This window comes from Lagopus muta, chromosome 3 (genome assembly GCF_023343835.1).
Source record: "Lagopus muta isolate bLagMut1 chromosome 3, bLagMut1 primary, whole genome shotgun sequence".
NCBI classification, from domain to species: Eukaryota; Metazoa; Chordata; class Aves; order Galliformes; family Phasianidae; genus Lagopus; species Lagopus muta.
In genome coordinates this window covers 28,287,249-28,300,577 of record NC_064435.1, presented here as the reverse complement: position 1 = coordinate 28,300,577, position 13,329 = coordinate 28,287,249, and the positions used below count along the sequence as shown (strand labels likewise).

The window sequence follows — 13,329 nt, the reverse complement described above, 5'->3', positions numbered from 1 at the left end:
TCATTACTAGGTTTGTACCTCATACTGCTAAGAGCAGAGCCCAGCCTTGCCATACCAAGTGAGTTTTAAATTATCCAATCTTTGCATTTTTATTGAAATCTTTAGTAAGCTTCCACTTGGGAAATATTAAGATATTCAGGGAGAACGTGCTCAACAACAGCTTCAAAATCTTGTCTGACTACTGAAAATATCTGTATCGCTTTTTCAGGCTTGTCTTCCCAGATTTCAGGCAAGATGCAAACAGTCTATGTGAAGAATATCAAATCAAGCACTCCGCCTGCATAAAGAAGTATCAAATGCATCTATCAGCTACCATTTAGTTCTTAGTAATTCAAAGAGGCTTCTTTGGGAGATCTTCCCAACCAAGCCATGCCAGCTAACGTGCACTTTGGGAGCTGCCACCTGCTCGGCCTGCCGGAGGTGACTGACACCACTCTGCCCCACAAGCAGCACCAGATCATGACAGGGTTGCTAACGGGACCCCAGTGTGCCCCAGCTGCTCTGATCCCACAGGGCTGCCACCGTCAGAGCCTCCTCAGGGCTCATCACAGCAGTGCTAACAATAAACAGTGCTGGTTTTAAACACCTGGAAGGTGCATGCCACAACACAGATGGCATCCATGGCTTCTCACAGCTACACTTCCAGCTACTGAGCTAAATGGACAAAGCTTACATTTTCTGCAAAGAAATGAGAAAAAAACAAACAACCCATAATGCTCATATAAATTCCTTTAAAACTGGGGCATTCCTCAAAGATTACACTTAATCATAGAATCTCAGAATCATGGGATGGTTGAAGTTGGAAGAGACCCCTAAGATCACCTAGTTCCAACCGCCTGCTATAGCCAGGGACACCTCCCTTCAGACCAGGCTGCTCACAGCCCCATCAGCCTGGCCTTGAATGCTTCCAGGCTGGGAGCATCCATAAGCTCACTGGGCAACCTGTTCCAGCATGTCACTACAGTCACAGTAAAGAATGCCCTCTGAATATCTAGTCTAAATCTCTCCTCTTCCAGTTGAAGACATTTCCCCTCATCCTGTCACTACCTGCCCTTACAAAGTCTGCTAAGCATAATGCTTTTCAGAGGGTCATCCCCGGTAACAGTGAGACCTGCAAAGAGTACATTCCTATTAACTGCAATCTGTAAGTATTCCTCTTAGCACTCATTTACAACAGGAGTACAGTCAGCATCTATTTTAAAAGCTGCAAGTGAATAAGAAAAGCCAGTGTCATACAAACAATGCTGATACATCCTAATGAGGGGTCCTCATTTAAGATTAGTCCTTAAAATGTATCAGTTTTAACCACCTCTTGTACCTCCAGCCAAGCTTTCATAGATTAATCACAATTCCTTAGCCTTTCTACTATGATCACGTACTTCTTGTGTGTTTTTATCTGGGTACCTCGTGTTACACCATGAATTAAGCAGCGTTGTAAGGGGTTATGGATCTGACAGCAGGCCCCAGAGCTGTAGAGAGCACAGATAAACTGGGCAGGAACTGCAGACCCCAGCCTTAAGCAGAGCCCTGCCATTGCAAGCCGGTACCACACAGATGTCAGACAAGGGCTGCAGCCCACAGACTGCTCAGCTCATCACAGAGCTGAGGAACAGCCCATCTCAGTGCTGTATGGGCAGGAGCAACTGCTGGTACGTGTACTGTGTATGAGCAACTGCAGACACACTGTTCAGACAGGCAGAGCCTCAGTGAGGACAGAAGGCTCCATGGCACCTGTTCCCCCTCCTGTCCTCCCTGGTCAGAGGGCACTTCCCACCTCACGGAGCAGCTCACTGGGAAGGAAACACTTCCTTCTCCTTTCTGCCCATCCTTTACCCATGGCCTGCATCTTGGTGCTATCCCAGCATTACTACTTTCCAGCCTCTCTTGCCTTCTCCTCCACTGCACTGCAACTCCTGCCAACCAGCTCCCAATGCTGCTAGCAGACCGTTATGCCAGCAAGCAGAGCCACTCTTCTCCTTTCAGCTCCCTGCCCCCTTGCACCAGCTGTCCTCCATTCCCAGGTGTGGGTTTTTCAGCACAACAAGGCTTACCGTTGGGCCGGATGGGAGGGCTGCGAACCAAAGGGCTGGTGGATAAACTGGTCAGTACCATGGCTGCTGTCACTTTATCCATGTCCAATTCTTCCGGAGATTTTCTAGAAGACAGCAAAGGGAAGGCAGGAGGCACATCAGCAACTATTTCAATTGTTAGCATTCTGGCCATTGAACACCAAACCAAACCCTAGGACAGCAAAGCACAGCGACCAAAGCAAGCAAGATACTGCAAGATTTCCTCCTCCATCAACCTGAACACATTAAGCACCTACTTTATGCATACCAGCTCACTATTAATGGAAAAAGCAGTAGAGAAGAGAATATGTCTTCAGAAAAAGTTGTCAGGATTACTGTGATCCTCCATTAGTTTGACTCTGTTCCCTTTTCTCAGAACTGCAGCTATTCACATGCTAAAAGCATGCGCTGCTCTCCTCAGGAACCAGAGTGGAGGGATGATGTTTTTATTTTGTTGCTCCATTCTAATACTCTTAGCTCTCCAATACTTTCTCTAATCCTAAATTTTTCCTAATCAGACCATTAATTATTTCAAACCCACACACGCAACCCATGCTCTCTCCACCTGCACTGGCCTTTGGTATTACAGCACCTATTCAAACACCACCAGCCATGAGCTAACAGTGACTGCAGAAGTGATGCTGCAAAGGGTGGTCCTTGCCTGGCCAGCAGCCTCAGCACCTGAACAAATTCAGCTTATTACATCGGCAGAAAACCGATGCAGACAGCCCATGTCAACGCATCCAAACCAAACTGCCAAACCAGCAGGTTCTGCAGACTTTGGCTCCCCACTGCCTTAGGACAGGGGAATCCAGGCAGCTTGGTCACCCAAAGGAGCAGGACGGGGCTGCAGTCCCCTTTCAGGAACCCCACCCACTGTTCCCACTTGCTTCCAGCTGGGGTACGCTGAGATGGCACACAGAGCTGTCTGACACTTCAGATGCTGACTTCATCCACCGACCTGTGTGCAGCAATCTCAAATCAAGCAAAGGGCTCATTTACAGGAAATCATGCTATGATCCAAACCTCCTGATATCCCACTGAGTAAATCTCAACCTGCTCCACAAAACAGTGCCCAGCTGCTTTCTGGATGATGCATGGAACCCTGTGGATGTCCACGAACCCTTCCATGCCAGAGAACATAGCTCTTCATGACTGTCTTTCCTAACACACCAGTGCCTGGAACTGGATGCTGAGGATTGATCCTACTCCATTCTTGTTACAGCCACAGAAATCCCCCCTTTCATTCCGCCAATGTTTTTGCAAAGACCACAGCAGCCATCATCAAATACAAGAAAAGGTTCCAGATGCCTTCTGTGACCAACGAACACCTGAACCCACCACCCTTCACTTCCTCTTGCCTGCAGTGTCACTTAGAATGCTGAATTCCTCTGCACCCAGCAGACTTTTCCTCAGAGATGACATGGAGATACTGCACTTCTGTAATAGATGAGGAAGACATGCTGGGAAAGCCAACCCCTAGTGACACTGATTTCCAACAAGACTGCCCTGTGTGTGGCAACAGGATTAATGTGCTTCTCTCCGGGCCTCTGCAGAATTGCAAAATCACACAACAGCACTTGCTGCAAGTATTGCCAGTGGTGTCAGTATTTCAGAGTCTCCAGACCCAGAGCTAATCCCAAACACAAAGTTACTCCACATATTCTATACATTTAACTTTTTCTGGTTCTTCTGTGTTACTGCATTTGTCTTCTCTCGGTGACTCACACTGTTGCTTTCAAAATCCACCCTTTGCTCTGGCCAGGTGTCAGTGATGCCCCAAATTGTAAGCAAGTGCATCTGTGCACGAGATGAACATTTTCACATGTAAGCAAAGGCCAGGAATAGCCATGAGACCTCCCTCCATTTCTGAATGCCCTTGCAGTTACAGGAATGCTTTTCTTTTACCTGATGAATGTAACATTCCAATATGGAAAGCCCAAGTAAATACAACCTCACTACCTACAACCCATTTTGAATTCCAGCCATTTTCACTACTTCCTGCTCTTCAGATGCTCTCAGCAGCCCAGCAATGATGCACTCTTACTTCCCAGCCACAACAACTGCAGCAGCTACAAGTGGTGCCTGATGTGAATCCGCTCCCAAACACACTTCTACAGTTTGGCTAATAAACATAAACAGACATTGCATGCGTCATTCAGCCAGCACTGCTGGAGGAATAGCAGCAGCCTTCAAGACACATGCAAAGCACAGAACTGAAGACAGGAACCACTTAAGCCATCTGCATTCAGTCAGCATCACACTGAGTCGAAATCTTGAGACTGCCCCACTCTTTTCCAGCTTTCTGTGCTGGAAAGCTGAATCTGCACACAGCTGTTCAACAGTGTTCTCAGCTGGAAGGAGAACTGCTCCATTACAAAATGATTGTTCACAAACCATTTATTCCACTATAGCTAATGTGAATTTCTGCAGACTGAAGTTATAATCTCTGGCATTGCTTAAACGACTATTAAGTACAATGAAACCTAAATCAGTTGTAAAATCATCTTAAAATAGTCCTTTTCTTTAATAAACAAGCTCAACTTAAATTTAGATGCTATCTTTGCCCATTAACACCTTCAGTCTGTCTTGCTGATGAATCCACCACTTTTTTGAAAGTCGTTTAAGAAACTCCATCTTTCTCAGAGCAATGTGAACTTAAGATCCAAAAGATGAACAGAAGAGGGCAAGCCCAGAGCCAGGCAAGTGTCCCAAACCACCTGCCTCTCACTGATGGCCAGGGTCAGCTCCGGATGAGACTTCTGGCAGAACCTCCTGCAGCACTACCACAACTCCATGCAGCATCTGCAGTCCCTTGCAAGCCCTCATTTGGGTTTTAATGCTGAGCTGATCCACTTGAGCCTCTGAGGGAGGTACTCCCTTTTGCTTTTGTGTTTTTTTGATTGGTCCTCTCAAAATGCCCCTGAAGGCAGCCATCAGCCAGACAATCAGGAGGCTGATACAACATCCAGCATCCCACTGTCACATCCCACAGCTGACTCTCCCAAGGATCCACGATTCCTCATGGGACTGAACTCTACTACTGAATGCTACTATGCCATTAGCTGGACACTGCTCTCCATCCAAAACCCAGCTGACAGGAGTGGGTCACCACTTCTGTTGGTGAAATACTGTATGAATATGCATGAGTACCTGTCACAATCAGAAAAATAGTTCAGTATATTGGAACTGCTCTCTCCCTCCCATAGTTGCTCTTCTAAATGTTCATACACAGAGCCACCTTTAATTATTACTTGCACCACCTGATTATAAGTACATGACATTGAGGTGGTCACGCTGAGCGCTGTATCAATACTGACAGATAAACAAGTTGTTAAAAAGCCTTTTGCAGTGCAAAAATATAGTTCATCATATAACAAATTGTTGTAATCAGCGTACTAGGAACAGCAGAAGTTCTGAAAGGAGGGAAAATCCTACATTACATTTGAGTACAATCAAAACAAATTTAAGTTTCTTCATCATTAATGACAAAGGCAATATGCTAACAAGGAAGCAGCAAGAGAAACAACGCATGTGGCTGCAGCTTCACATATCTGAAACAGCTAGAGATCTACCACACTGTGCTGAAAATACTATTAACCCTTGCAATAGCTTGTATTTACAATAATACTTGGTTACCCTTGATGAACTCAAACTTCTGACAGTACAGATAAATAAATAAACTGATTTTGCTAGCTGCTGATGTTTCTGATTGTTTTGTTGATTATGAAAACTAAAAATTAACCTGCTTTATAAAAAAGGGAGATTATTATCCAAAGAATGATTCACAGGAACAGTCAGAGGTCCCGAGCACTCAGTGGTAAAAAATGAAGCAAAACAGAAATATTTTCAGAGATTGTATTAAATAACTACAGTGCTACAATGATACTTCTTCAAACATAAGGGAGAGTTACTATTTACACGTCTGAAAAGGGAACCACTGTTTGATATCTGAAGCACAAACACAGTAATATGACACACTAATTAGAAGCTAGGAACCTCTGCTTATGCTTGTATTGGCCACACATGCAATTATCCTTCTTCACACTAACTTTGCAATATTTGCAGGCTAGTTCCTATTTCTGTGTCTTTCTTGGCTGTTCTGCTTATACACAAGCAATTGTTTAGGATGCTAACAGCTACTAGAAACTAATTATGATCCAAGTCCTTATTACACAGATACAGGAAATTTTCTTCTGAAAAGCATACTTGAAATTCTCAAGGAGAAAAGAAAAAGGCATCAAAGGCCACCTCAAAGCACTCCACCTCCCTCAGGCTGATCTGATAGACCCTGGGATTCAATTATTCAAAGCATCCTTGGAAGCCTGGCTGGTCTGTTAGAGGCTGAGCAGATTTTATTGAGTTATCAGTAGAGCAGATACTGACTTTCTATCTGGACCATAATGGTTTAATGACAATAAAGTGCCTGCAAATCAGTTGTACCATATGGGAGGCATTTTTCGCAAAGTGATTTTCAGCATTTTGGAACAGAAAATCTGTTTAACAGGAGAACTGCAGGGAAAGAGATTGGTAACAGAGCGTTTCCTGAAGTCTTTCATGTTTCCTCACATCAGACAATGCAATCACTTTCCCTATGGCTCTGAAAAAAAAAAGAAAAAAGAAAAAAGAAAAAAGAAACAAATGACTCTAAACTCAGATATTTTTCTAGTTATCCTTTCTAGCTATCCTTAACGGAGCTAAAACTTAACAGAAAACAACCTATCACTTTCAACAACCATTTCAGAGATGTAGATAACCGTGCAACCATGAGCTCTCAATTCCATGAGCAGCTGATATACCCCTCCTTGTAGCAGGGGGAAAATATCTCTAATACAAGTCCTTTTTATCACTGCCTCCTAAGAGCCTCCTCTGACTTCTGAAGTTAGCTGAAGTTTGCAACGCGTTCAGATGGGAGCAGGACTGAACTCTAGGTCTCCTCATCTGATCTACACCATGTGGAGCATCAGTGTGATGGAGTGGGCAGTGGAACACTACTGTAATTACAGAATTGTAGAATCATAGAAATTGTTTGAGTTGTAAGAGGTCTTTAAAGACCTTCTGGTCCAGCTCTCCTGCAATGAACAGAGACACCTATAGCTCAATCAGGTTGCTCAGAGCTCCATTCAGCCTGACCTTGAATGTCACCAGGGACGGGGCATCCACCACTTCTCACCACAGGGCAACCTGTTCAAGTGCCTCACCAACCTCACTGTAAAAAAGTTTTTCCTTATATCCAATCTGAATCTCCTCTCCTCTGGTTTGAAACTATTTTCCCTTGCCCTGTCACAACAGACCCTGCCAAAGAGTCTGCCCTCTTCTTTCTTATATCCCTCCTTTAGATACTGAAAGGCAGCTCCCAGGTCTCCCCAGAGCCTTCTCCTCTCCAGGCTGAACAGCCCCAGCTCTCTCAGTCTGTCCTTATGTGGGGATGTGTTCCATCCTTTTGATCATTTTTGTGGCCATCCTCTGGCTGCATTCCAACAGGTCCACATCTCTCCTGTACTGAGGACTCCACATCTGGACGCAGTACTCCAGCTGAAGCCCCATCAGAGCAGAGTTGCCCCTTGCCCTGTTGGCCATCCTTCTTTTGATGCAGCCCAGGATACAGTTGGCTTTCTGGCCTGTGAAGGCAAATTGCTGGCTCATGTCCAGTTTCCCACCCACCAGCAGCCTCGTGTCAGGGCTGCACTCAATCCTTTTATTCCTCAGCTTGTACTGGTAGTGGGAGTTGCCATGACCAAGGTGCAAGATCTTGCATTTGGCATCACTAAACTTCACTAAAAACCCACTGCTTGTACCTGTCTAGGTCTCTCTGAATGGGATTCCATCCCTTGAGCATATTGACGGTACCACACAACTTGGTGTCACCTACAAACTTGCTGAGGGTACACTCAATGCCCCTGTCAATATCACTGCTGAATATATTAAAGAGCATCAGTCTCAGTACTGACCCCTGAAGGACATCACTCATCACAGATCTCCATCTGGACACTGATACATTGACCATCTGTCTCTGGGTACTACCTTGCAATCAATTCCTCATCCATCAAACAGTCCACCCATCAAATCCACATCTTTCCAATCTAGAGAGAAAGATGATGTGGGGAACCATGTCAAAGGCCTTACTGAAGTCCAGACAGATGGCATCAGTGGCTCTCCCCTTGTCCACTGACACAGTTACGCCATCATTAATAGCAACAATGTTGGTCAGGCGTGACTTGCCCTTGTGAAGCCATGCTGGCTCTCTGGTGTCACCTCCTTCTCTTCCATGTGCCTTAGCACAGCTTCCAGGAGGATCTGCTCCACGATCCCAGCACAGAGGTGGGGCTGACAGGTCAACAGTCCCCTTTGTCTCTAATACCCATAGGCTTTTGACTTGCTTGTGGCCACCCTTTCAATAGCTCTTCACATTCTACTTTTTCCCAATGTACAGGGCAAAGCTCCCTCACCCCCTACTCCTTCCTTTCCTGTCCATTCTGAACAGCTTGCAGCCATCGAAAACCATACCCTAGTAATGGGAATCATCCCACCAGGTTTCAGTGATGGCAATAATGGCATGGTTTTCTAGTAGCACAGTGGCTTCCAGCTCTTCCTGATTGTTTCCCAAGCTGCGTACACTGGTGTAGAGACATTTCAACTCCACATCTAGCTTTCTGGTCTTCATTCCTTTTGAGTATTTCCCTTGAGTTTCCTTGTAATTACTGACTGTTGGTAAGGTTGACAATTTTAACAATTTAATTCTATTTATGTAGAGTATTAAGAAAGCCAAATTCAACAATGGAAGATAAACTGTAGTTGGCACAATTTTATATATTGAAAATGTTGATCCAATGAATAATTTTTCTTTTCAAGCAACCCTGATTTAACAGGAAAACTCATCTTGCCGAAGAGCCCTGTGGGCAACAACAGAAGTTGAAGTAGGAATATGACGCAGAAATTGGCCACTTCAAAACAGAGTAATCAAATAAACAGCAATCACTTCATAGGCGATGAGTGCAAAGCAAAAATTAAATTCAGAAAGGAATAATAGAATCCTGCAGAGAACTGTTTTCCCTTCCAGTCATCCACAATCCTTGAAGATTTTCTGGGAAGATTTTCTGTTCCATCACCTCTATGTTAAAAGGCCACTTGCTGGTGCAGTAAGTAAATCAGCCTCTACAAATCACTTCTTAATAGTGCCTTGAAGCAACAGACCAGTTATTCCAGATATCCAATCTATTCATGTTCATCCCTTCTCTGCCTTTGCTTATTGCTGCTGTTCAAGCTTGTTCAAAGGCATATCCACTTTCATAAATGGGATCATTTCAATGGTACTGCTTACAGGATAGTAAATTTTGCACTTCTGAGTAATGATGCACTCTGTGGGAAGAGCTGCTGGACCACGGCCTACAGCACCCCTGAGGCTCCTGCTGTGGGAATTTTGCCTTTCTCAAAGGCAAATGCAAAACACCACACCAGAAACATCTTGTTCATCTTTCTTTACCCCCTATCAATAGTCAGCAGCATGATTCTCATTTTAAATGAATTTAATTGTAACATTCCCAAAATGTTTTGTGCTATCAATGCCAATATACAGCCCCAGCACATCTATATGGAGCAAACATACCAGCTACTTGCTTAGCACAATTTATCTACAAAAAGTTGCTCTTAGTCAACCTTAAAGAACTATTTAACTACCTTCATGCACCAACATATATCTTTTCTAAAATAATATATGTTTACAAAAGACTTTACAAAGCCTGCAAGTCTCCAGTCCATTTATCCTCATTTCTGCTCACCAATGACTAAAATGAACAGGATGGTGAGCACTTAGCTCCCCAAATCCAATCAGTTTCATGGGGTAAGAGTCAGTTACTCTTCACGGTTAATATTTACGTGTTTAGTCATTTTTATGATCCATGTGATTCTTTTTTTTTTTTTTTTTTTTTTTTCATCTGAAAGTAAACAGAATTGGAAAGAAGCCACTGCTGCCAGTGCACTGAACAAGATCTGAAGAGCAGAGACAGAAATACATCTGGGATGTCCCTCTGCTTCCTGGCAATATACTTCAACATTAAACTGTAGTTTCTAAGCCATAAGTCAACAAGTCACAGCACCATAAAGCTTCCAGGACCATCCTTGCTACAGAAGCAATCCAGAGACACACCTCAGAACTGGTTGAGTTTTGTCCTTCTCAATCCATTAGCAACCAGTTATAGAACAAGACAGGCATAAAGCTAGCTCATCTTGTCCTCTCCATTTCTGCCTTCCTTTCACTGATATGTCCTTGGACCAATTGTGCTCCCCGTTGATAAGAGTGCATTCTCCATGAACAGAGCTGTTCCAAGTGTTCCTGGTATGGTCTTACCCACACCTTCTGCAAGGACAGGAGTGCTTCCCTGTCTACGGCTGGACTCACAGTGATAGCTCAGTCATTTGTAACAAGCACTATAACTCCACTGCTATTTCTTTCATCAGTTACTTACAGTAAAATAAGTTGGAATTAGTAGATAATATTGAACTTTTTTCTCCCTTTTCAGAGGCTGCCAGGAACGTTTCCATAAAAATTAAAAGCAGAAACTTCTTTATCTAGAACAGCCCATTACTGAGATAAGAGCTCTTCCTCATATTTTTCAGGAAGGCCAGGAAGGTACAAGATGCAAATACCAGGCATACATAACTCCACATTTATATTTGGGGCCATTTGGTTCAGTACTCTGCAGCCAGCACTGACTGATTCAAAGGAAGCTGCAAGAGAGATCTTACTGTGATAACCATTCCAGGAATCATAACTTTCCTTACAATCTGTTAACAGATTCAAAAACCACAAACAAAATACTCCATATCTTCCAATGCATTTGCATTCAGCTATAGATCTGGATGCTTCTTTTCTGCATTATCTTCCTCCTCTGCAAGCTGCCCTCCTGCCCGGGCTTCATTCATATCCCATGTCAAGGAGCCCTGCAATCTAGTCACGTTACTAGATGAATATTACCTTTTGTCAGGTTTGGTTTGGTTACTTTTCTGATTTATATTGTTTTCCCATTACCAGACAGGGAGAGCAGAAGCTGCAAGTGCAACTTTTGCTCATTGTTACTTAATTTCCTCCAATACATTCTCTTTTTGAGGTAGGCGTACAGAGCAACTTCAGTTTTCCTTCATGCCAATGTTCATCAAGCCACAGATCAGGATATGCTCTACTGCTGAGCACAAGGAGTTCAACCACGTTCATTGATTCTATATCATGATGTGTCAGGAGAGAGGGAAGCTAATTTTCTGTCTAGTTAATGATGTGCACAAAAGCTAAAGAAGAATTAGGTCCTTATGAGTTAGGAAAAAGAATGCTAGATTACAGACTGAAATAGGTATTAAAAAAACCAAAAACCTCCCCATATTAAAAATACATTCTGCAGTAAGTAAAATCATGCTGCATGTACTCCACACTCCGTAATTCCTTCCCAGTGTATAATCTCATTCCAGGTCACATGTACTTTACCATTAAGCCTCATATTTACAACAGATGAGAGGTTCCAGTTGTTTGCTTAAAATGCACTCGCAAATCAAACTTCACACTGTGAACTGATGAAGTATTAACATCATATCGTCAGGTCCGGCCAACACAATGTGTCTCAACAAGGGCACGTGGTTTTCAGTCTCTCAGGAAACAAACAGCACACAAACATCTCTTCTTTTATACGCCGACATGTATTTAGCCAATCTTTCCTCTTGTCTTTAAAGCAATAGGTCGACCCTTTCAAAGACCTCACTTAACAACTTACTTTGTTCCATAGCACAAACTCACACATGGTCATCTTCTCACCACAGCTGAGATCAGTGGACTTGAGATCAGCCTTCTCATATCCCACAACTTAAAATATTTTTTCTTTACTGCACTGATAATAACTAAAGATATTTTTAAAATTGTGGGTATGAAAACAGGCATTACAGAACAACTAAAATCTGACAGGCATTCAAGGAGATGGGGGACACCTGTCTTGTTCTTCTTGGTTTACAACTGCCTTTCCAATCTGTTGGAGTTGGCTAATTTTTGACTCATTAAAGCTTGGCTATAATTTGGAACTGTTCATCCTGGAAAAGAGGAAGCTCAGGGGAGATTTCATCTGCCTGTATAAACACTTGAAGGGAGGGCACAAAGAGGATGGAGCCAAACTCTTTTCAGTGGTACCTCATGCCAGAACAAGAGGCAATGGGCACAACCTGCAACAAAGGAGGCCTCATACGAACATGAGGAAGCACTGCTTTACTGAGAGGGTGATGGAGCACTGGCTCAAGTTACCTAGTGTGGAGTCTCTGCCTTGGAGATCTCCAAAAGCAGCCTAGATGTGGTCCTGGGTCCCTTCCAACCCCTACTGTTCTGTGATTCTGTTTCTGTTTCACACTGCCCCTGGTTCCCTTTTTTTTTTTTTTCTTAGAGTGGCATCCATCTGTATTTCCCACATCTGTCCTTCCTCCATCTCACTTCTAGAAATGATGTTCTTGTTAGGGCTATTTGTTAAATGCCCCTCGTAGTCAAAAATCACAACCCAGGGTTGTGCTTTCAAAACATCCTATGGACACATGTCAAAAAGAGCGAACTGGACCTGATGCTGGAATCTACCCCTGTAATCGACACCACCACAACACCATTATATCAAATGATCAAAAATCAGAGGTTGCACAGTGAAGCAGGTGGGTGGATAACACACTGTTTGAGAACAGGGGAAGAGTTTATCTTCAATAATCTGCAACTGGCAATTCCGAAAACACAGCTTCCAAGTGACAGCGAACTCAAAAAAGCTGGCAGCAGTGATTACCATCCATGATCCCACCAGGACAGTGGCAGATCCGGGCAAATCCAATCTGCAAATTTCTGCTTTGACATTCTTTCTGAATATGTATGATAAGACATCATTATAAGAAAAGATGACCACAACCAATACGTGTATTTTGAAGGAAGAGACAACTTTAAGATGTGTAGAGATGTTATGGAAACAAAAATGGATGCAATTAATTTTTTTTACCTGATAAACAACCACGAACGCACAAAACTGAAGAGATATCAGCAAGATTTATGAGCACTCCTGATCAAAATGATTCTCCGAGGTCCTTTTAACACTGAACCTTCACTGTGCTTTATTTTTTAATTATTTGAATGCCTTCCATTTAAAACAATGGAACTGACATACAGTATCAGAAGAACAAATTTGGTTTAACTCTACATTCACCTTTTGCATTCTCATCCTAAATTCATTCTTTTTTTTTTCCCCCATTATGGGAAATT

At 43.3% G+C, this 13,329-nt stretch overlaps 1 protein-coding gene across 4 annotated transcripts in view; it reads right to left on the bottom strand.

The window, feature by feature from the left end:
- Window positions 1-13,329, bottom strand: part of ZNF704 (zinc finger protein 704) — a 92,438-nt gene that overhangs the window by 30,127 nt on the left and 48,982 nt on the right. For all 4 annotated transcript variants that reach the window (XR_007375646.1, XM_048938596.1, XM_048938597.1 and 1 more), the window contains exon 3: window positions 2,052-2,155. Coding sequence is in view for 3 of the 4 variants with exons in the window: in XM_048938596.1 (XP_048794553.1) it covers window positions 2,052-2,155 (104 nt within the window). In the remaining variant the exon portion in view is untranslated. The remainder of the gene's footprint in view (window positions 1-2,051; window positions 2,156-13,329) is intronic.